The sequence below is a fragment of the Ascaphus truei genome, chromosome 4 (genome assembly GCF_040206685.1).
Source record: "Ascaphus truei isolate aAscTru1 chromosome 4, aAscTru1.hap1, whole genome shotgun sequence".
NCBI lineage: Eukaryota > Metazoa > Chordata > Amphibia > Anura > Ascaphidae > Ascaphus > Ascaphus truei.
In genome coordinates, this window is record NC_134486.1 from 354,678,266 (window position 1) to 354,700,250 (window position 21,985).

Genomic DNA, 21,985 nt, shown 5'->3' on the forward strand with positions numbered 1-21,985 from the left:
GAATGAAAAGCCAGTGACAATAGAAGTGAAAGACAATCTTTTAAGAGAGAGGATAGGTTTACATGGAGGCAGAACATTGATCACAGAATGATCTGATTGCCATCTATTAGAGTCAAAAAGGATTTATTTTTTCGCTTGTTAAACATAATTGGCAATTGGCACATTAAGCTTTCCTTGGGATCAATATAAGTATAGTCTGAGTTTATCCCTGTTACTATTTAGCAAAAAAGTTGAACTTGATGGACATGTCTTTTTCTCAACACTGTTACTACATAGGTCACCCAGTCAGCCCGCTATATAGAGGTTTCTCATTACTGACAGGAGCTGCTCAACATCAGTGTGCACATTCCAGTCAGATAATGGATTGCAACAGTCACCAGTTATTGCCCATGCAAGCCTTCACGTTAGTAACTATTAAGGGCTGCCTGTTTTAGGCATTGATGCAGAAGGCTTCACTTAACCATGTGTATCGGGTTCCTCATTTTGTAGAGTTTGAACACCAACCATGTTTGGCTTAAACTTTCAAGGTAAAGGCAAAAAATAAAGCGGATGACCATTGCCCTCCCTTCTCCATGTCCCTCCAATGCCTCAATAGCACAAATAAGGAACATCCCGCAACATCCAGTTATGCCCTTGTGCTGTCCCAATGCTACTCTATGTTCAATATCAATGGAGAATACCATGTATGGAGACAATGCTACATCATATATATCCTAAAACTACAATGTAATGAATAGGCATTGTATTGTAAACTGAAATATCTATATTGTTTAACTCAGAGCCACATACACTAAGCTCAGTTAATACAGGGCTCACAACGCGACATTACCTAAAACAGTAATAGACTTTCTGTTCCCTGAGGTCAACGTGCACCCTCAAAGATAATTGTATGCAAAACCAACATCCAGAATACATCTCATTAGCATAGGATTAATGTCACGTAATTATAGCAGAAGAGTCCAATACAATGACGTTACATACTGTATGTATTGGCCTTACTCCTTTTCAGGACCCTGGACAAGAGACTTTGCAGGAGAGGAATAGAGAGTCTCCTAAAACCCTGTTTTGAAGCTTTGTATGTTAGCAACGCCACGTTTAGGTACAGTATGACCTAACTCGTGAAGTCCCAGCATTAACTTTAAAGCACTTTTGTGGATATGCGATGTTAGGTGGGTGTTGGGGGGGTGGTAATGAATGCTATGGAAATGAGTAAATCTGGGTTAACATTACGTTATTCACTTTAGTGGATAAGCGTTAATATTAGCATTAGGGAATCTGGGCCATAGTTTAAGATATATAGTACTACACCATTTTCTCCTTGGTTCTACTTCAAATGTGAAAATGAACAATGTGGTTTATTTTGACAGTACCAAAAAAATCCTTAGTGCTGCTGATGCACACAGAGTAAAGTGGGGCAAAGCACCTTGATACATTGACTTACAATATAAAAATGACCCTTTATTCAATATGTTGTGGATCTGTTACTAGTGCTGGAGAAGAGATCAGCTCTATTTAAATGAATGGACCTATTATCTTCTCCGACACAGGGAAGCAGCCTCACAACATGCGTCTGTTTTGCTCAAAACTTGCCTATACACCCCGCCACTTACTTGTGACGTAATAATTTACTCCTTTTAAATCAAGTACAAATAATAAAATTAAAACAGCTTTATTTAGGTGTCTTAGCCCTGACAAACTATTGGGGCACATTTTTCATCTAGGTCTGTATTTCTTTTCTATAAATGTTATGTTCTAATAAGCCCCATTCCCAATCAAAATGTTTAAACACGCCAAGTACTATTTTCAGGAAGATTTGGTCGGTAAATCTTGCAGATCTCTTCATTTCTCATTGACTTGCACTGGGTTGAGGAAGGTGCGAAGAATGAGCGAGTGCCCCAGATACACATGGACAGTTGGCCGGCATGAGCTCTGACCCTCCAACTGCACCGATATGAGCAGTACAGTGCACGGGCCACCAGTGTACCTGCTTGCACCAATTTCTCACTGCTACACACACTCTCCTTGCTGCTTAGCCTGCAGATCCTTGTATGTTACTCTGGGGTTCTTTGTGACTTCCTGGAGGATTTGCCGGTTTGTTCTTGGAAAGATTTTGGTAGCACCTGGGTAGAGTGACTGTGGTCCTGAACTTTCTCCATGTCTGACAGTGGATTGGTGGAGCCCCAAATACTTAGAAATGGTTTGTAACCCTTTCAAGACTGATGAGCATCAATAACTGCTTTCCTGAGGTCCTCAGAGATTTATTTTGATCGTGGCATGACGTGTTTCCATACATCAATATCGTGAAGACCAAAGTATCTGATATTTATATAGGGTGGGGCCTCCCAAACTCAACCCTGAAGATCTAATTATTTAAACCCGATTCTAATTATACCCTTTAATTTAGCTGCTAAAACCAGGGTTTCACTTAATTTTTCACCTATCCTAACGCTTAATTACTCATGGTTTGTCTAATTCATACATCATTTTGAAGTGAAACTTCCTTAGTGGCACATCATTCGTGATGGGGCAAAAATGGATTGTGGAGACAGAAATGAAACGGATGTGACGTCAGTGCTGGCAGTTGAGGCCGGGCTGTGTTCTGGCTCAGCCCGACCCCAACACTGACATCACACCCGCTCCACAAATCAGATGCGGCGGCGATAGCCGCCGGCGCTGCTCCTAACGGCCGCTGCTCCCCCCACATGGCTGATGACATATGCGGCGGCGGCGGCAGCCGCCGGCGCCGCTCCTAACGGCCGCCATTCCCCCCGCACATCCGCTGCCAAGCCGCGCATGCTCAGTAATCATGGGGACTGGAGGAAAGCCACGCATGCGCAGAAGCGGTTGGCAGCGGCGCCGTTCCCCGCCCGCTGCCATGGCTGTTGACATGTGTTGCCGTTCCCCGTCTGCTGCCCGGGACAGCAGAGACCGCCCGACCGGGACAGCCCCCCCCCCCCACCCTTTCCTAACCCGAATGGGACCTCCCTCCCAGCCCACACATGGGCCCGCCTAACTTCCACTACCGCTGCCATGCCGCGCATGTGCAGAAGCGGCTGGCAGCGGCGCCATTCAGCCCTCCAGTGACGCGGGCGTTTGCGGGCCCCCCAGGAAGCGGTGGTACAAAAACCCGGGGCGCAACCCGGGCGCAACCCGGGCGCAACCCGCGCGGACCCCCCCCCCCCCCTCCGGACCCTCCACACACTGACGGACCCCCCCGGACCCCCCACACACTGACGGACCCCCCCACACACTGACTGACCCCCCCCCACACACTGACTGACCCCCCCCGGATCCCCCCCACACACTGACAGACCCCCCAGACCCCCACACACACTGACTGACCCCCCCAGACCCCCACACACACTGACTGACCCCCCCAGACCCCCACACACACTGACTGACCCCCCCAGACCCCCACACACACTGACTGACCCCCCCAGACCCCCACACACACTGACTGACCCCCCCCAGACCCCCACACATACTGGCTGACCACCCCAGACCCCCACACACACTGACTGACCCCCCAGAGACCCCCACACACACTGACTGACCCCCCCAGACCCCCACACACACTGACTGACCCCCCCAGACCCCCACACACACTGACTGACCCCCCCAGACCCCCACACACACTGACTGACCCCCCCAGACCCCCACACACACTGACTGACCCCCCCAGACCCCCACACACACTGACTGACCCCCCCAGACCCCCACACACACTGACTGACCCCCCCCAGACCCCCACACATACTGGCTGACCACCCCAGACCCCCACACACACTGACTGACCCCCCAGAGACCCCCACACACTGACTGACCCCCCCAGAGCCCCACACACACTGACTGACCCCCCCAGACCCCCACACACACTGACTGACCCCCCCCAGACCCCCACACATACTGGCTGACCACCCCAGACCCCCACACACACTGACTGACCCCCCAGAGACCCCCACACACTGACTGACCCCCCCAGAGCCCCACACACACTGACTGACCCCCCCAGACCCCTAAACACACTGACTGACCACCCCAGACCCCCACACACACTGACTGACCACCCCAGACCCCCACACACACTGACTGACCACCCCAGACCCCCACACACACTGACTGACCCCCCAGAGACCCACACACACTGACTGAACCCCCCAGACCCCCACACACACTGACTGACCCCCCCAGACCCCCGCACACACTGACTGACCCCCCCAGACCCCCACACACACTGACTGACCCCCCCAGACCCCCACACACACTGACTGACCACCCCAGACCCCCACACACACTGACTGACCCCCCAGAGACCCACACACACTGACTGAACCCCCCAGAGACCCACACACACTGACTGAACCCCCCAGACCCCCACACACACTGACTGAACCCCCCAGACCCCCACACACACTGACTGAACCCCCCAGACCCCCACACACAATGACTGAACCCCCCAGACCCCCACACACACTGACAGACCCCCACACACACTGCCTGACCCCCCCAGACCCCCACACACACTGCCTGACCCCCCCCAGACCCCCACACACACTGACCCCCCCAGAGCCCCACACACACACTGACTGACCCCCCCAGACCCCCACACACACACTCACAGTCACACGCACACTCAGTCACACTCACACTCAGTCACACTCACACTCAGTCACACTCACACTCAGTCACACTCACACTCAGTCACACTCACAGTCAGACGCACACTCAGTCACACTCACAGTCAGACGCACACTCAGTCACACTCACAGTCAGACGCACACGCACAGTCACACGCACACGCATAGTCACACGCACAGTCAAACGCACACGCTCCGTCACACGCACACTCTCAGTCACACGCACACTCTCAGTCACACGCACACTGTCACACGCGGAATTCACACTTAGTGCAAATAGCTAATACAGGGGATGTGTGCCGAGCACGCGCATTCTAAGTCAAATTTATTTGCGTTTTGTCATTGAGATTGTATTTTGATTTTTAATTAAAGCATCACCAACACCAACACAAATACAATTTCTGTGACAAAAGTCAAAGAAGTTTCACTTACTATGCGCGTGCACAGCACACACAGCTTTTTATTTCAAAAGACATGGAATTTGGTTAATATAAACCCTATTGGTTATTTAAGAAAATACTGGTTTTGTTTCGAGAAGGTTATCATGAGATAAACGATAGAATTTTCGCCATTATCATTGGAATGCACAAATTTTCTCTCGCCCCTGTATAGGGGGGCTGTGGGGTGTATACAGGAGGGGAGTGTATAGATGAGAGGGGTGCAATACACGTATGTGTGTGTACCTGTGGCAGGGTATGTAAGATCAGACATGACACTGTGAACTCCTTCCACGTTTGACAGACTTCAACTGAATCTTGGTCATGAGACACCCTCACATCTCACTGATCTGGAAGATTGGCATTGCTCTCATACCTGGTAATACTTCCCTACAAAGCCTGAGCGACAACACCCTATGTAGGTTTTTGTTTTGTGTCTTCACTTGACGTTGTTTAAAGTACTCGAAGACTTCACACTTGCCATCGCCACAATGACGTCTTGTGTGACGTCAAACGTAGGTTGAAACGCTCGCCCTTTTACGACAGCCGCCCGCTTCCCCGTACAGACCTGAAACTCCAACCCGTAGATGACAGGCGCGTCGTCCTCCATCCTGCTGCCCCCCCTCACCCGTCACTTCTGCACTCGCAGCGTCTTCACCAGCGCTGGGCGTCTATTGACTTCCTGGTTTGGTGGGTGATGTATGTACCAGGCTGTGTGCTGCAGTTGATGTTGCACGAATGTAACATATCCATAAAGTTAGAAAATAAAAAAAAAGTTTACCTTTCTGCGCATGCGCTGGCTTTGTTTTCGTACGCACGCAAGGGGATCAGGGGGTGGTTGACGGCTCGGCGCGTGCGCACTATGACAAGCCGGGACTATGCACATGCGCGGTGCTGGGAGACTGGCCTTCACAGGGTTCTGCGCATGCGCAGTAGCTGCCGGCAGCAGCTGTAGGTGACGGTGCGTGTGAGCGACTCATCCGGACAGGTGAGGAGTCTCCTCCGGGCCCCGGTGTGATGTACGGAGGCGGAGGGGGGAAATTAGGTGTCATTATCACCCCTCCGTGCGGGAGGATGGGGCTGAGGCTATGGTGTCACCTCAGGAGTTGGGTGACCTGTGTATTCAGGGAGGGGAGATGCAAACTTTATCTCTATCAGTTCGTGCTTATGCGCCTTGCTGCGCGTCTTCACATTGTTCATTTAATACATGTCCCGATCACTACTTATGCTTTACAGTATTACAAGGAAATGTTGCTGTAAACCCATGTTGTACCCCATAAACAGAACCTCTACTGAGTGCAGGTTTACTGAATATCTACCCCTAACCCCCCCCCCCCCCCATCTCCATTGTTTTTCCTCCCCTCCCCCCCCCCCAATTTCCATTTCCTCCCTCATTTATTTCCATTTCCTCCCTTATTTATTTCCATTCCCTCCCCCCCCCCAATTTCCATTTCCTCCCCCAATTTCCATTTCCTCCCCCAATTTCCATTTCCTCCCCCAATTTCCATTTCCCCCCCCCAATTTCCATTTCCTCCCCCCCATTTCCATTTCCCCCCCCCCAATTTCCATTCCCCCCCCCAATTTCCATTTCCTCCCCCCCCAATTTCCATTTCCTCTCCCCCCAATTTCCATTTCCTCTCCCCCCAATTTCCATTTCCTCTCCCCCCAATTCCCATTTCCTCTCCCCCCAATTTCCATTTCCTCTCCCCCCAATTTCCATTTCCTCTCCCCCCAATTTCCATTTCCTCTCCCCCCAATTTCCATTTCCTCTCCCCCCAATTTCCATTTCCTCTCCCCCCAATTTCCATTTCCTCTCCCCCCCCAATTTCCATTTCCTCTCCCCCCCAATTTCCATTTCCTCTCCCCCCATTTCCATTTCCTCTCCCCCCGTTTCCATTTCCTCCCCCCAATTTCCATTTCCTCTCCCCCCATTCCCCCCCCCATTTCCATTTCCTCCCCCCATTTCCATTTTCTCCCCCCCATTTCCATTTCTTCCCCCCATTTCCATTTCCTCCCCCCCAATTTCCATTTCCTCCCCCCCCAATTCCCATTTCCTCCTCCCCCCCCAATTTCCATTTCCTCCTCCCCCCCCCCAATTTCCATTTCCTCCTCCCCCCCCCAATTTCCATTTCCTCCTCCCCCCAATTTCCATTTCCTCCTCCCCCCCATTTCCATTTCCTCCTCCCCCCCATTTCCATTTCCTCCTCCCCCCCATTTCCATTTCCTCCTCCCCCCCATTTCCATTTCCTCCTCCCCCCCCAATTTCCATTTCCTCCTCCCCCCCCAATTTCCATTTCCTCCTCCCCCCCAATTTCCATTTCCTCCTCCCCCCCAATTTCCATTTCCTCCTCCCCCCCAATTTCCATTTCCTCCCCCCCAATTTCCATTTCTCCCCCCCAATTTCTATTTCCTCCTCCCCCCCCCCAATTTCTATTTCCTCCTCCCCCCTCCCCCCAATTTCCATTTCCTCCCCCCCATTTCCATTTCCTCCTCCCGCCCCCCAATTTCCATTTCCTCCCGCCCCCCAATTTCCATTTCCTCCTCCCCCCCAATTTCCATTTCCTCCTTCCCCCCAATTTCCATTTCCTCCTCCCCCCCAATTTCCATTTCCTCCTCCCCCCAATTTCCATTTCCTCCCTCCCAATTTCCATTTCCTCCCTCCCAATTTCCATTTCCTCCCCCCCAATTTCCATTTCCTCCTCCCCAATTTCCATTTCCTCCTCCCCCCCAATTTCCATTTCCTCCTCCCCAATTTCCATTTCCTCCTCCCCCCCAATTTTAATTTCCTCCTCCCCCATTTACATTTCCTCCTCCCCCCATTTCCTCCTCCCCCCATTTCCATTTCCTCCCCCCATTTCCATTTCCCCCCCCCCCAATTTCAATTTCCTCCCCCCCAATTTCCATGTCCTCCTCCCCCCCAATTTCCATTTCCTCCTCCCCCCAATTTCCATTTCCTCCTCCCCCCAATTTCCATTTCCTCCTCCCCCCCAATTTCCATTTCCTACTCCCCCCAATTTCAATTTCCTACTCCCCCCAATTTCAATTTCCTCCCCCCATTTCCATTTCCTCCTCCCCCATTTCCATTTCCCCCCCATTTCCATTTCCTCCCCATTTCCATTTCCTCCCCCCATTTCCATTTCCTCCTCCCCCCATTTCCATTTCCTCCTCCCCCCATTTCCATTTCCTCCCCCCATTTCCATTTCCTCCTCCCCCCATTTCCATTTCCTCCTCCCCCCATTTCCTCCTCCCCCCATTTCCATTTCCTCCTCCCCCATTTCCTCCCCCCATTTCCATTTCCTCCTCCCCCCATTTCCATTTCCTCCTCCCCCCATTTCCATTTCCTCCTCCCCGTTTCCATTTCCTCCTCCCCCCATTTCCTCCTCCCCCCATTTCCATTTCCTCCTCCCCCCATTTCCATTTCCTCCTCCCTCCATTTCCTCCCCCCCATTTCCATTCCCCCCCCATTTCCATTTCTTCCTCCCCCCCCCCAATTTCCATTTCTTCCTCCCCCCCAATTTCCATTTCTTCCTCCCCTCCCCCAATTTCTATTTCTTCCTCCCCTCCCCCAATTTCCATTTCTTCCTCCCCATTTCCTCCTCCCCCCATTTCCATTTCCTCCTCCCCCGTTTCCATTTCCTCCTCCCCCGTTTCCATTTCCTCCTCCCCCATTTCCATTTCCTCCCCCCCATTTCCATTTCCTCCCCCCCCCATTTCCATTTCCTCCTCCCCCCATTTCCATTTCCTCCTCCCCCCATTTCCATTTCCTCCTCCCCCCATTTCCATTTCCTCCTCCCCCCATTTCCATTTCCTCCTCCCCCCATTTCCATTTCCTCCTCCCCCCATTTCCATTTCCTCCTCCCCCATTTCCATTTCCTCCTCCCCCCATTTCCATTTCCTCCTCCCCCCATTTCCTCCTCCCCCATTTCCATTTCCTCCTCCCCCCATTTCCATTTCCTCCTCCCTCCATTTCCTCCCCCCCATTTCCATTTCTTCCTCCCCCCCCCAATTTCCATTTCTTCCTCCCCCCAATTTCCATTTCTTCCTCCCCTCCCCCAATTTCCATTTCTTCCTCCCCATTTCCATTTCCTCCTCTCCCCAATTTTCATTTCCTCCTCCCAACATTTACTCCCCCCCTCCAATTTCCATTTCCTCCTCCCCCCCCCCAATCTCAACTCCTCCCCCCCCCTCCCCCCCCATATCTCTGCTTTCTGAGAAGTGATGACCATTAAGTAAGTATTTTGCTGGGAACTTCTTAAATATGGCTGCTGTTGTGTACAGTAGCAGAACTTCTCAGCGTAAAAGACTCTCCATAGGTTCATGTAAAAAAGGAGGGATACATATATAGTGCAGACGTGCTAAACACCAAAAACTCAGATGAAAACTGTCAAATGTCCATTCACGTGGTGGTATAAATTGGCAGACGTGTACAGATAGGTCTGATCAGGAACTGGGTGTAGTAGGTGATTTTGACTGGATCTCCCCAGAATTAAATAGAAGAAAAAAACAGGCCTTGTTCATATCAATTTAATAAAGGTACACAACAACTGGTAATAAACAACTCGCATGCTCCAACGAATAAAAGGCAATTTGACTACTCTGAGTGCTGCGGCTGCGACGTCCCGAGCACTCTGTCAGAACTTATCACCAACGGGTTACCCGGCTTGTGCTTCTGTGGCTCCGTATCCCTGATCCTGGCCAAAGCTTGGTTGAGCAGGCAGTCGGTGCACAGCGGGTTCATCCGTCACACGGAAAATTGTAGCAGGCAACGGGCGTCCTCCACTGATCTTACCAGCTTCTACTCTAAAACTCAGGAAGCCGGTCCTGCTGGGGGAACGCAAAGCCCAGACCTGCGCACTTTGTTCGTACTCCACTTTTCAGTTTTGTAAAGAGCCTAAGGCTGAGTCCATGGGGACTCCAGCCGTGCGGAGGTGCGCTGAGGCTGAGGGAAAGCGTGTGCTTTCCCTGGCCTTAGTTTGCGCGCTGTCGGGGGCGGGCCAGTGATGTCACGGAGCTGGTTCGCCCTCATTGGGTGAACCGCTCATGTGACCGGCTCCCGTGAGCGCTCAAACTAAAAAAATAATGTCAACCACGCTTCCGCACGCTTGCGGAAGCGTGCGCGAGCCCCTGCTAAAGCCGCTCTCATTGCAGCTGCAGGGGCTCACTGCCGAGCGTGAGCGCGGCTCAGCACGGGTCAGCACCTAAGCGCTGATCATGCCCGCGGCCTAACAATTACCCCTTAACCCACATTCCTGTAGGTTTAGAATTGCATGTTTATCCCATTCATGGTTAATAAGCCAACCAAAGCACAGCATAGCATTTGTGTTGTACTTTGTGATCTAAATTTGAGACGCTATTAAATGTAATGTAACCTCTTTGCAGTGCTTTTCTTACCCATCTGGCTGTTGTGGGGTTAATCATAATGATGTAACTAATCGTATACAAGGTGTTATGTGACGGAGTGCTCACACTTCGTTACATATCCAGTGTATGTGAAAATAGGGGGAGGGGGGAGTGGATGGACTGTGCGCTTCCCAAGTGATAATTGATAAATAGTGTTATAGGTGAAACACAGAATAAACACAAATGCACCTTACACCAAAAAAGTGAATAATAAAAGTGTATATCGCAGCTCAACTTCCTCTGGTGGGACAGTTCCAAGTCCCAGGATGTGGAGTTTTCTTTGCTTGGAGGTGAGGAGGAGCGCAGGAAAATACAGTGGTATACAGGCATACCCCGCATTAACGTACGCAATGGGACCGGAGCATGTATGTAAAGCGAAAATGTACTTAAAGTGAAGCACTGCCTTTTTCCTACTTATCGATACATGTACTGTACTGCAATCGTCATATACGTGTATAACTGATGTAAATAACACATGTGTAAAAGGCTCTATAGTCTCCCAGCTTGCGCACAGCTTCGGTACAGGTAGGGAGCCAGTATTGCTGTTCAGGACGTGCTGACAGGTGCATGCGTGAGCTGCCGTTTTCCTATTGAGCGATATGTACTTACTCGCGAGTGTACTTAAAGTGAGTGTCCTTAAACCGGGGTATGCCTGTATATGAAAGAAATAAAAAATATATATATAGTGCAGACTGTAATCACTGCTTCAGTTCCTTATATGTCTACAAGAATGAAACTCACAAAAATCGCTTTAAATTGTCACGTCAGAGATCCTTCTCTCTCTGACTGGAGCCCTTTAAACCTCAAATGTCAGGATATCCCTCAATGGGTGGATGCGATATGGAAATAAAGGAAAACCACAATAGTGCATACTATTCGGACTCAGTATAATATATATTCATCACAAATGTTATGAAACTCACATTTTCCATATAATAAACGGATGGGGGAGAGAACCGCCGATAGATGGGGAGGTGTCAGGATTGCCTAGACCTCCTGCCTAGCCATAGCTTCCTTGTCCACTGGGTGTGCTGCTGTCTTCTGTTGGCTCTGGGTTCCTCTGTCTGTCTGTCTTCTTGTTGCTCCTGTCTCTGTCCTTTATAGCTTGCTTCCTGTCTGTTGCTTTTGCCTTTGCTTGCTAGTCAGACTCCTACAGTATGCTCATGCCTGTCTTTGATCCTGACCTGTTTCCTGTACCTGTACCTGTATTTGAGTCTGCTCACAGTAAAAGCCCTTGCTAGTAATCTGGCTTGTCCCTGGTTATTCCTGCTCCCCGGTCTCAGTCCCTGCTCCCTGTTCTTAGTCCCTGTCCTGCCCCGCCTGTCCTGTTCCAGTCTCCTCGTTGCCGACCTCTGCTTGTACCTAACTTCGCTGCCTGCCGCCTGCCTCGGACCCCTGCTTGTACCTGACTTCGCTGCCTGCCGCCTGCCTCGGACCCCTGCTTGTGACCCCTACTACGCTCGTGTTGTTCCGGCCACCGAGATCCTACCCGCCACAGGAGTCTCCCGTGACAGAAAGCAAAGGCCACTTCTGGATCTCGCTGGAACAGATTCTTCTTCTGCCTGCACCCTTTCCTGCCTGCTGCAGCAGACCACATCCGCATGGTTGAAGATAAGTACTTTCGTTTCTTTTTTGGAAATCCAAGTTGGGATTTTGAAAGGTTTTTTTGTCGTTGCTGCTAAGTGTTCTGCAAGAATTATTGCGTTCATAACGAAAAAACATTTTTTCTGAGACTAGAACTGTTGCTACCGACTATTGCAGCTTTCTTTGAGATGTTTATTTTTGCAAAGGTTTCTGCAGGGTTTTTTGTGCCTCTTTCTCCCTGAGAAGAATTCCCTTTTACAAAAAAAAAAAAAAAAAAACCCTTCCTGCAGTACCTGTTTTTGCCATTTTCAGACTTTCATTACCTGGACAAGAATTGTCTCTGCATTGTGGGTGGGCCACTGCAGATTTTCAGACTCACATTTCTATTTAAGACGGTTACCTTGATTTACTGCTGTTCACAGGGTCTTCATTTCAAAAGACAAAAGTGCTCCCATTATTTTGTTGCTACATGCTTTGATTTTCTTGCATCTATAGTTTTTCATATGATTGGTTCTAAGGTGTCAGGTTTACCTGCAAGTTCCCCTAAAGTTTGTTTCTCTGCAACTTATGATATCCCTACGCCTGATATCAAAGTTTTCAGATTTGACTGCAGGGTTCTCTGTCTGATATTCCTATGTCAAAAGTTTCAGATCTAACTACAAGTTTTCTCTGGATTAGTTTCCTGCTGTCTATGATATTTCTATGCCTGATATCAAAAGTTTCAGATTCAACTGCAGGTTTTCTTTGTCTATATGATATCCCTACGCCTGACGCTTAAAGATTTAGATGTAACTGCAGGTTTTCTTTGTCTATATGATATCCCTACGCCTGATGCATAAAGATTTAGATGTACTGTAACTGCAGGTTTTCTCTGTCTGTATGATATCCCTACGCCTTATGCCTAAAAGATTCAGATATAACTGCAGGTTTCTCTGTCTATGTTTTTTCCTTGCATTTATAATCTCTGTGACTGATGTTAAAGTCTCAAAGGGTCAGCTCTCCTATCTTGTGTCTCTCTGTGTCTAATATTCCTGTTGTTCATTCTAATGCTTCTGCTTTAAAAACACATTTCCTCTTTACTGGTTTCTTGGGAAGTGTGGTTTAATTATGGCTCCCACTCAAACAGTCTTGAGCAGTAAATGTGAACACAGTACCACTGATTCTTCAGAACTTCTCAAAGCAAGGAAGAAGAAGAAAAAGAAGGGAGGCATTACTGTGGAAGTTGCAGAAGAAATTAAGACTGAAAATTTAACCTCAGAGTCTGCATTTGATGAAAGAGATATGCTGCAGCTTAAGGCAACTCACAGACGTATCCCAAGAATAGTGGAAGAAAAGAAAGATGCCCCTTCTCAGACGCTTCAAGCCGCACAGAAAGCGATTGATTGTCTTTATGAACGTTTAGATAAGGAGCAAGAGGCCAAGACTGCACTACAAAGCTGTCTATCTTCAGCAATTGCTAAGTGTGTTCTCCAGGAGAAAGAAAGAGAGCAGTTGGAGAGGGACAGGGTAATCCTGTCAAGTAAGCTGGAGAAGGCCTATGCTGATAATGCGCAGTACCAGAGTTTCATGGCTCAAGTTGGCGCAAAACTGGAAGCCTCTGAGGAGAAGAATTGCCACTTCAACACAGAACTACGTTCTTTGAGAGAGATCTTCGAAGGGTTAAATAGCAGTTTTGAAATGGTAACCCAGGAGTGCAAGAATCTCTATGTCCAAGTCAGTGAAGGAGATAAGAAGCTCCATGAATTAGGAGAGGAGAAGAAACAGTTGGCCCAGGAAAAGTTAGACGTGCAGACAGCACTGCAGAATGCAGAGAGAGTGCTGCAAGAAGAACGTGTCTCCCTGGAGCGGCGCACACAAGCAGAAAATATGCTGCAGAGTCAGCTGCGAGAACTGCGTACACATCTGCAGGACACCAAAGAGAAATGGGTAAATGCTGAAGAAAAGCAGCGAGTTCTGCAGGAAGAAAGTTTCCAGACTGCCTACAAAATAAGTATGATGCAAGATTATTTGAGTACCCAGTGTGTCCCCAAAGAACAGCATGAGGAGCTGAAGGCCACACTGAGCATAACCAGAGCCTCGCTGGAGGAAGAGCTAAAGCTAGCAGCTGAACACACATCTCAGCAGCTCACAGCGCTGCAGGCGCTGATCGCTGAGCTCAAGACACAGCTTGCCAAAAAGGAGGAGAGAGAGAAGGTTTCCGTCTGTCAAGTGGCTGGCCTGACACAGCGCTATGAGGTCAAAATGGCCTATGCCTGCAAATTATTGGACCACACAGCCCGTGATAAGGTCCGGCTGCAGCTGGAGCTGGACAATGCCCGGAAGGAGTACCGGCAGCTGCAGATCAGAAATGAAGAAGATGAAACATATTTAAGCTTTACTCTGAGTCAGCTGGGAGATATGGAGTCGCGACTCAACTCCAAAGAAGCCGAACTGACAACTGCATTGAGTGGGAAAAGAAGTGCAGAAGGACAGCTTCAAGAGCTGAAAAATCAAATTGCTGGTCTTAATGAGACTTTAGGTGATACCACAAAACGGCAGTCACAAAAGGAGACCATGGAGCGTGAATTCTATGTTCCCACTTACACATGTGAAAAGTCTGCACCCGTCATTGATGCCCACATTCCTGATGTCCATGCCTCTGCAATGGAGTTGAACGTATCCATTGGGAAGTTCCAGATTCCAAAACTAAAAGAGATATATTGGTCACAAAAAGAGACCACGGAAAGTGAATATGTCCCCTCTGCCGCATGTGAAGAGCCTGATGTATCTGTGTCCGATGCCCCTGCTATGACGTTAGACGGATCCCTGGTGAAGTTCCTTGCTATGCCTAATATTCTTGATGCTGATGCCAACGCTCTTGCGATAAGGATAAATGCACCTCTCACAGATTTCCCATCAGCACTTGACGTACACATTAAGTTGGCCTTCCATCAAGATTTCCCTGAAGAGCCTGGAAGGTTGTCCGGAGTTGTTGCTGATCCCTATGTTCCTGCAAAACTTGGAGTGTTGTTCGAAGGCCATCGTGAGTCGGCCTTCCATCAGGGACACCTTGCTAAACCTGGAGGGTTGTCAGGAGGATCTACTGGCTTCTCTGCCCCTGCTTTTGGGTTGAACGCACCCATTTGGAGGTTCCTTGCTGCACCAAATGTACCTGTGGAGTACCCTCTGCCCACTGACAAGCCACCAGAGGTGGGTCACCTTGAGTCGCCATTTCATCAAGGCCTCCGGGAAGAGCCTGGAGGATCGTCCGGAGAACGCTCTTGAGAGGGGGGAGTAATGTCAGGATTGCCTAGACCTCCTGCCTAGCCATAGCTTCCTTGTCCACTGGGTGTGCTGCTGTCTTCTGTTGGCTCTGGGTTCCTCTGTCTGTCTGTCTTCTTGTTGCTCCTGTCTCTGTCCTTTATAGCTTGCTTCCTGTCTGTTGCTTTTGCCTTTGCTTGCTAGTCAGACTCCTACAGTATGCTCATGCCTGTCTTTGATCCTGACCTGTTTCCTGTACCTGTACCTGTATTTGAGTCTGCTCACAGTAAAAGCCCTTGCTAGTAATCTGGCTTGTCCCTGGTTATTCCTGCTCCCCGGTCTCAGTCCCTGCTCCCTGTTCTTAGTCCCTGTTCTGCCCCGCCTGTCCTGTTCTAGTCTCCTCGTTGCCGACCTCTGCTTGTACCTAACTTCGCTGCCTGCCGCCTGCCTCGGACCCCTGCTTGTACCTGACTTCGCTGCCTGCCGCCTGCCTCGGACCCCTGCTTGTGACCCCTACTACGCTCGTGTTGTTCCGGCCACCGAGATCCTACCCGCCACAGGAGTCTCCCGTGACAGGAGGACAGTTTCAAGCTGCTTCCCAGTGCTTCACTCGCTCCTCGCCGTGGGCTTCCGCATGCGTCACTGCCATCGCGTCACTTCCGCTTTCGCGTCACAGCTAAGGGCGGGAAGCCAAACTGGGTCTGGTGTCAGCACTAGTCTTGCCAGTCCTTCCAAACGTGGGTTCCCTGCTTCAACTCTACGCGTTTCGCAAACTGCTTCGTCAGGAATATGAGACCAGACCCAGTTTGGCTTCCCGCCCTTAGCTGTGACGCGAAAGCGGAAGTGACGCGGTTGTGGTTTTCCTTTATTTTCTTATCGCATCCACCCATTGAGGGATATCCTGACATTTGAGGTTTAAAGGGCTCCAGTCAGAGAGAGAAGGATCTCTGACATGTGACAATTTACAGCGATTTTTGTGAGTTTCATTCTTGTAGACATATAAGGAACTGAAGCAGTGATTACAGTCTGCACTATATATATATTTTATTTCTTTCATATATACCACGGTATTTTCCTGCGCTCCTCCTCACCTCCAAGCAAAGAAATATCCAGTGTATGTTACTTGATGTGATTGGGGTTTCAGGCTCCGCTTCCGGGTGGGGAGGTAGGGGGTTGAGGATGACGCCAGTGGTTTTCTTAAAGACTCACTTGGCCACTAGAACCGCCAGTTTTTCTATGCTAATTTACCAAGTCCTGTTTATCCTGAATCCTTACACTATTGCTGACTTCAGAGATTCTGCCCTATGGAAATACACTGTAACTTCCTAATGACGACAAAGCCTCAGTGGAAGTTTGAATCGGCCACCGCCATTCTTGCATGTTAAACATATAGAGAGGCTTACTGAGCAAAGTGAGACTGACGGCGGTTAAAAACACCCCAACACACTTTTACTACAAATAGCATTTGGTTTGGCTTACATTGTCCGGCTTTCATTTTTTGTAGTGATTTCTGCTCTAAGGAAAATCCGTCATGTCATTGTAGTTGTATTAGCCCTGAAGGAAAGGGTTATTTCTTTAAGTTGGGGGGGCTTTTGAAGTGATAAATAAGGTTATTTTTTTTTAAATTGAGACCTCACAAGTCTGTTTTCTAGAAGAATAGCTGACAAAGGTAATATCTCAAAAGTTAGAATACAGTAACTAAACCTATAGCAAACTCATAACAGTCCACTGAATCATGCTATTGGCTGTAGACGATTACAGGTTAACAAGTACATAGACCGCTCTGTTTATTGAGGAACCAACCAGGAGAGGGGCTATACTAGATTTGGTAATCAAGTCAAGGAACATTTGGGAAACAGTGATCATAACATGATCTCATTTGAAATGTTTTTTGATAATGTATATGACATGGGTTCAACAAAGCATGACATTTTAGCAGGAGAAATGTGAATGATAAATGGGCAGCCTTAAAGACATTGTTAAGTATATTTACCAGTGTGTACCCTTGGGTAATAAATATAAAATAAACAGGTAGTAGAGGAAATGGAAAGGAAGAGCTAGATCACAACCGGGGAATTACAGACCTGTAAACCTGACACCAATAGGGGGGGAGCTACAGCACGTGAAGGTTTTTGATACGGTGCCGCAGGAAGTTAGTGTGCAAAATAAAGGAAATTGGTCTGAATAGAAATATTTGCACCTGAAATGAAAACTGGTTGAAGGATAAACAGAGAGTTATAAATTGAACTTTTTCATGTCGGGCTAAAGTTGTGAGGGGATGGAAATCAGTACTGGGACCCCTGCTTTTTAACGTGTTTATTAATGACCTTGAGGTTGGCATCGAGAGCAAAGTCTCCATCTTTGCTGGTGACACTAAATTGTGTAATGTAGTAGAATCAGAGCAGGATGTAATTTCTCTCCAGAAGGACTTGGAGAGACTGGAAACGTGGGCAGGTAAATGGCAGATGAGGTTTAATACAGATAAATGTAAGGTTATGCATTTGGGAAGCAAGAATAAACAGGCTACTTACAAATTAAATGAGGCACATTTAGGTCAATCCTTCATGGAGAAGGATTTACAAGTGCTTGTAGATTGGGCTGTATTGCTAAACCTGCAATGTCCAGTAGTTGCAAAAGCAAATATCTTATTTTGCATTTGATGTATGGGAAGTAAGCATCATTATGCCATTGTATAAAGCATTAGTAAGACCACACCTTGAATATGGAGTACAGTTTTGGCCATAAAAAATCCATTAGGGAACTAGAAAAGTACAGAGTAGAGCAGCGGTGTGCAAGCGGTGGGGCGCAAGATTTGCTGGGGGGCGCGGCAGTTAAAGAGGCCCCGTGCCCTTCCCCAAGGCATTTAAATTAAATGTCGGGGGAGGCGTGAGGCCTCTGTAACATCACTTACCTGCTGCAAGCTGGGTCTTCGGCGACTCGTTGCCATGACAACGCGCATCAAATGACGCAGCGGGTGACGTCACATGACCCGCGACGTTATTTGACCCTGGGTTCTTACCGAGGGGGGGCGCGAAAGCTGGGACTCCCAGACGGGGGGCGCACGCAAAAAATCTTTGCGCACCCCTAGAGTAGAGCAACCAAATTAATAAAGGGGATGGAAAATCTGACTTATGAGCAGGCTAGCTAAATTACATTTGTTTACATTAGAAAAGTGGCATCTAAGTGAGGATATAACTATGTACAAATATATTCAGGGTCAATACAAGGAGCTTTCAAGAGAATTATTCATCTTGAGGGCAGTACAAATGACACAGTCATCACTTTAAGACTGTGATGGCAGATACAATACTGTAGATACAACCTTCTTTTGAAGGTAATGTATGCAGGAATATACCAAATAAGTAAACATGGGAGGATTATCCATGGAATCAGGAAGGAATTTAATTCTCCCCTTATGAGAGATCATTGGATGATGTTTCATTGGAGTTGTAGGGGGGGGGGGGGTTCGCTACCTTCCCTGCCTTCCCTGCCTTCCCTCCCTTCCTCCTGGATCAAGATACTGCAAATACATATACATGAAAAATATCTGTATTCTAAATTAAGCATAGGTTGAACTTGGTGACCATGCGTTTGTCTTTTTTTCAACCTCATGTACTATGTAACCCATATCAGACTGCACAGGCACATATCTTTGTACCATGTTAATACCCCCACCTCTCCTTATCCTCCCTTTAAATATTTCCGTGGCACTGAAGAGGTGTGCTTAAGTATGATACCCCTTCTGCGTTTTCAGCTGTATTAATGAAACTTTGCTGCTTTTATATGGGAAATCTGTTAATGGGACATAGTTGTCTGTTATTTACTTGCCTCTGGTAATGAAAGTGTATGTGTGGCCTGACTTACTTAGCAGTGTGCTGCAGGCCTCATTGGGTCACACATAAGGCTAAAATGCACTTGAAGTTTTGTACTTCCTTGAAAAACATTACGTGCCCTCAATCATCAGAGCTTTTTGTTTCTGTGTAACAAGTAGACAACTAAAATGATCAATTTTGCGTTAATAGTTCATCAGAACCTCCCAAAGAACCCATAAGGCAGCTGGCTTTGGCGTATTTTGTCTGTTGTATAGGGAGGGTTGGCAGACACATTCTGCATTTGTATTAGAAATATAAAGGAGTTGGCTTTTGTAGTCCATGAGATGGCTCGTCTATTTATTGTGTTAAATATCTGCCTTATTATTGATGCTTTGTGTTAATTTTTTTCCATTGATTAAAAAAAAAAAGTGTGTGTGTATATGTATATAAGCAATACGATACCGGAAACGAAATCAGCAGTCACTGCAGGGGGATTAAAGTTCACACAGTGGCTCCCAAGCCAAAAGTGGTGTGTGTAGGCTCCACATGTATGTGTGTGGCAGAAGCCATAGAGCTGAACTGTGGTCTCTATTCACATTGCTGCAGTGTCACTTGTGTGGCAAACAGAAAAATAGTCCCAACCACAAATTGCATATGAGGCCAAGGTCAGACATGCACTGTCATACAAAAAACAATATTCCAAAGTGCTAAGTGCAAAAATATAAATATAAATGTTAAAATGACGATGTGGAAGGCTATTGGTCACTTGTGGACCTAGTATCAAATCTGTGGCTGTTTCTGTGGACCCAGCACATGGCCAATATAAACTGCCCTGGCATTAAGCAGTGGCACAAGCGTCACAAGACCATTGCAATGGATACATAATATGTAGCCTGGGTATGGCATCTAATGACATTACTGATAAATGGGGCATTAACCACCTACAAGGCAAAACATGATAATCGTTAATGCAAAACTTGCTCAATGTCCAAGAGCCTTAGTGTATTGTCCGTAGTCCAATCCTTATCCGAAACGGGTATGTCCTGGTGGTTTGCCCATGGAAAATCCCTATGTGCAGAATAGGCACCCTGTTGGTGAAAAACCTAGTAAACAGAGTGAAATAATGCCTATTATGATAAGCAAAGTTAACCATTGCAGCAGGGAAACCAGCGATGTGTGAATCCTCAGTCAGCGCTGTCATACTCCTCTGGGGATGTAAAATCCCCTATTACAAGCAGCTATGACGTAGAAAAGCAACAGAGCATATACAAGAAACACGTTGTGGGGATATAAAATCTCCTAGAGTCAACATGAAAAACCCTCAATCGGCTGATTTTAAAGGAAACAACTTAATTTGAAGTCTTCATTCAGACCCCGTGGACTGAGTGTGTCCAAGCTGTGGATAGTTCTTGCTTCCAACTGTAGTAGTGCCCGATTCCTATCACCACCTCTCGGGAATGCATGGACCTGGGCGATAGGCATACATCTCAGCGTTGCCAAGCTATGCTTTTTCTCTTTGAAATGGCGAGCCACTGGTTGCTGTGTAAGATCCTCATTGTCATCTGTGTCTGCTAGAGTTTTTCTGATTGCCGACCGGTGCAGACTTAGACGCTCTTTGAGCATGCGGATAGTTTTTCCAATGTAGTATAGTACGCACGGGCATTTAATAAAATACACAACGAACTTGGAATCGCTGTTCAGGAAATCTTTGATCTTCAGACGATTTCCCTGATGGGGATGCGGATAAGTCTTGCCAAGAATCATGTACTGACAGTTAACTCATCTGCAACATTTGTAAACTCCTGCTGGCCTACCAAGCCAGGACTGTTTCTTTGCATACTTGGAAATCGGATCTTCCTGAGTCAAGATATCACTCAAGTTCCGGCCTCTGCGGTAGCAGAAACACGGAGGTTCCTTGAAGAAATGGCCGATATGCTGATCCCTGGATAGAATGTGACTGTATTTGAGGATGGTTTGTTTAATAAAGCCAGATGCTGTGGTGAATGTACTTTTGATGTTGTAACGGTTATCGTATGCTTTTTTGGGTTGCAGTTGTAGTAAAATTGACCTCTGTGTCAGTTTTGCTTTTCCCAAGGCCGTAGAGACCTCCAGAGAGTCGTATCCCCTATGCAGGAAGCATTTTCTCATTTCATCAAGAGCAAGTTCGAGTCTATCGTGATCACTTGTAATCCTAATAACCCTCAGGAATTGGGAAAAGGGGAGGCCTTTTTTCATAGATGCTGGGTGGTGGCTGGATGATAGTAATAAAGTATTCCTATCTGTTACTTTAATATAAATTCTCGTTGCCAATTTAGCGTTGTGTTTATAGACTATTGTGTCTAAAAATGCCACCTCGGTTTTACTGAAGTTCAGTGTGAAGGGTATACTGCTGCGGCCGAGTTTATTCGAGCATTTGCCCGTTCTCGGCCGCAGCAGTAACCTGGCGCGCGCCGGAGGGTGCCGGGCGCGCGCCGAAGCCTCGGAGGAGAGGCCCGCCGATCGGGGCTTCCCCCTCTCCTCACCGGGTCCGCCGGAACGTCCCGCCGCCGTCCTCACATCTGCGCGACACCAGGGCTCCCTCGGGGAGCCCTGGGCACGCGTACAGGCGGCACAGGCACCCGATGACGCGTGACCGCGCATCGGTGATGCGCGGCACGCTGAGGGAGTGCGGCTCGCAAGCCGGGACATATCCCGGCTTGCGGAATGAGCCGTACTCGAATAAAGTGTGCCGCCTGTGTACAGTAGGTGTTGGAATTTTATTAAGCATATCAACGAATGCCCTAGAGGAGTATGACAGCGCTGACTGAGGATTCACACATCGCTGGTTTCCCTGCTGCAATGGTTAACTTTGCTTATCATAATAGGCATTATTTCA

The 21,985-nt window shown here is 48.1% G+C and overlaps 3 protein-coding genes across 4 annotated transcripts in view; 2 read left to right on the top strand and 1 right to left on the bottom strand.

The window, feature by feature from the left end:
• LOC142493739 (EARP-interacting protein homolog) overlaps positions 1-5,817 on the bottom strand; it is an 83,000-nt gene extending 77,183 nt beyond the window's left edge. Inside the window, exon 1 of the mRNA XM_075598282.1 lies at positions 5,643-5,817. Within this exon, the coding sequence (XP_075454397.1) occupies positions 5,643-5,684 (42 nt within the window). The 5' untranslated portion in view covers positions 5,685-5,817. The remainder of the gene's footprint in view (positions 1-5,642) is intronic.
• Positions 5,818-5,911: 94 nt separating this feature from the next.
• TRAPPC12 (trafficking protein particle complex subunit 12) overlaps positions 5,912-21,985 on the top strand; it is a 125,860-nt gene continuing 109,786 nt past the window's right edge. For both annotated transcript variants that reach the window (XR_012801196.1, XM_075598284.1), the window contains exon 1: positions 5,912-6,062. The gene's annotated coding sequence lies outside the window, so the exon portion shown is untranslated. The remainder of the gene's footprint in view (positions 6,063-21,985) is intronic.
• On the top strand, positions 11,450-15,604 carry LOC142493741 (uncharacterized). Its single transcript, XM_075598283.1, has 2 exons — positions 11,450-12,856; positions 12,923-15,604. Exon 2 carries the CDS (start codon positions 13,166-13,168, stop codon positions 15,320-15,322), a length of 2,157 nt encoding a protein of 718 aa, XP_075454398.1. The 5' UTR covers positions 11,450-12,856; positions 12,923-13,165; the 3' UTR covers positions 15,323-15,604.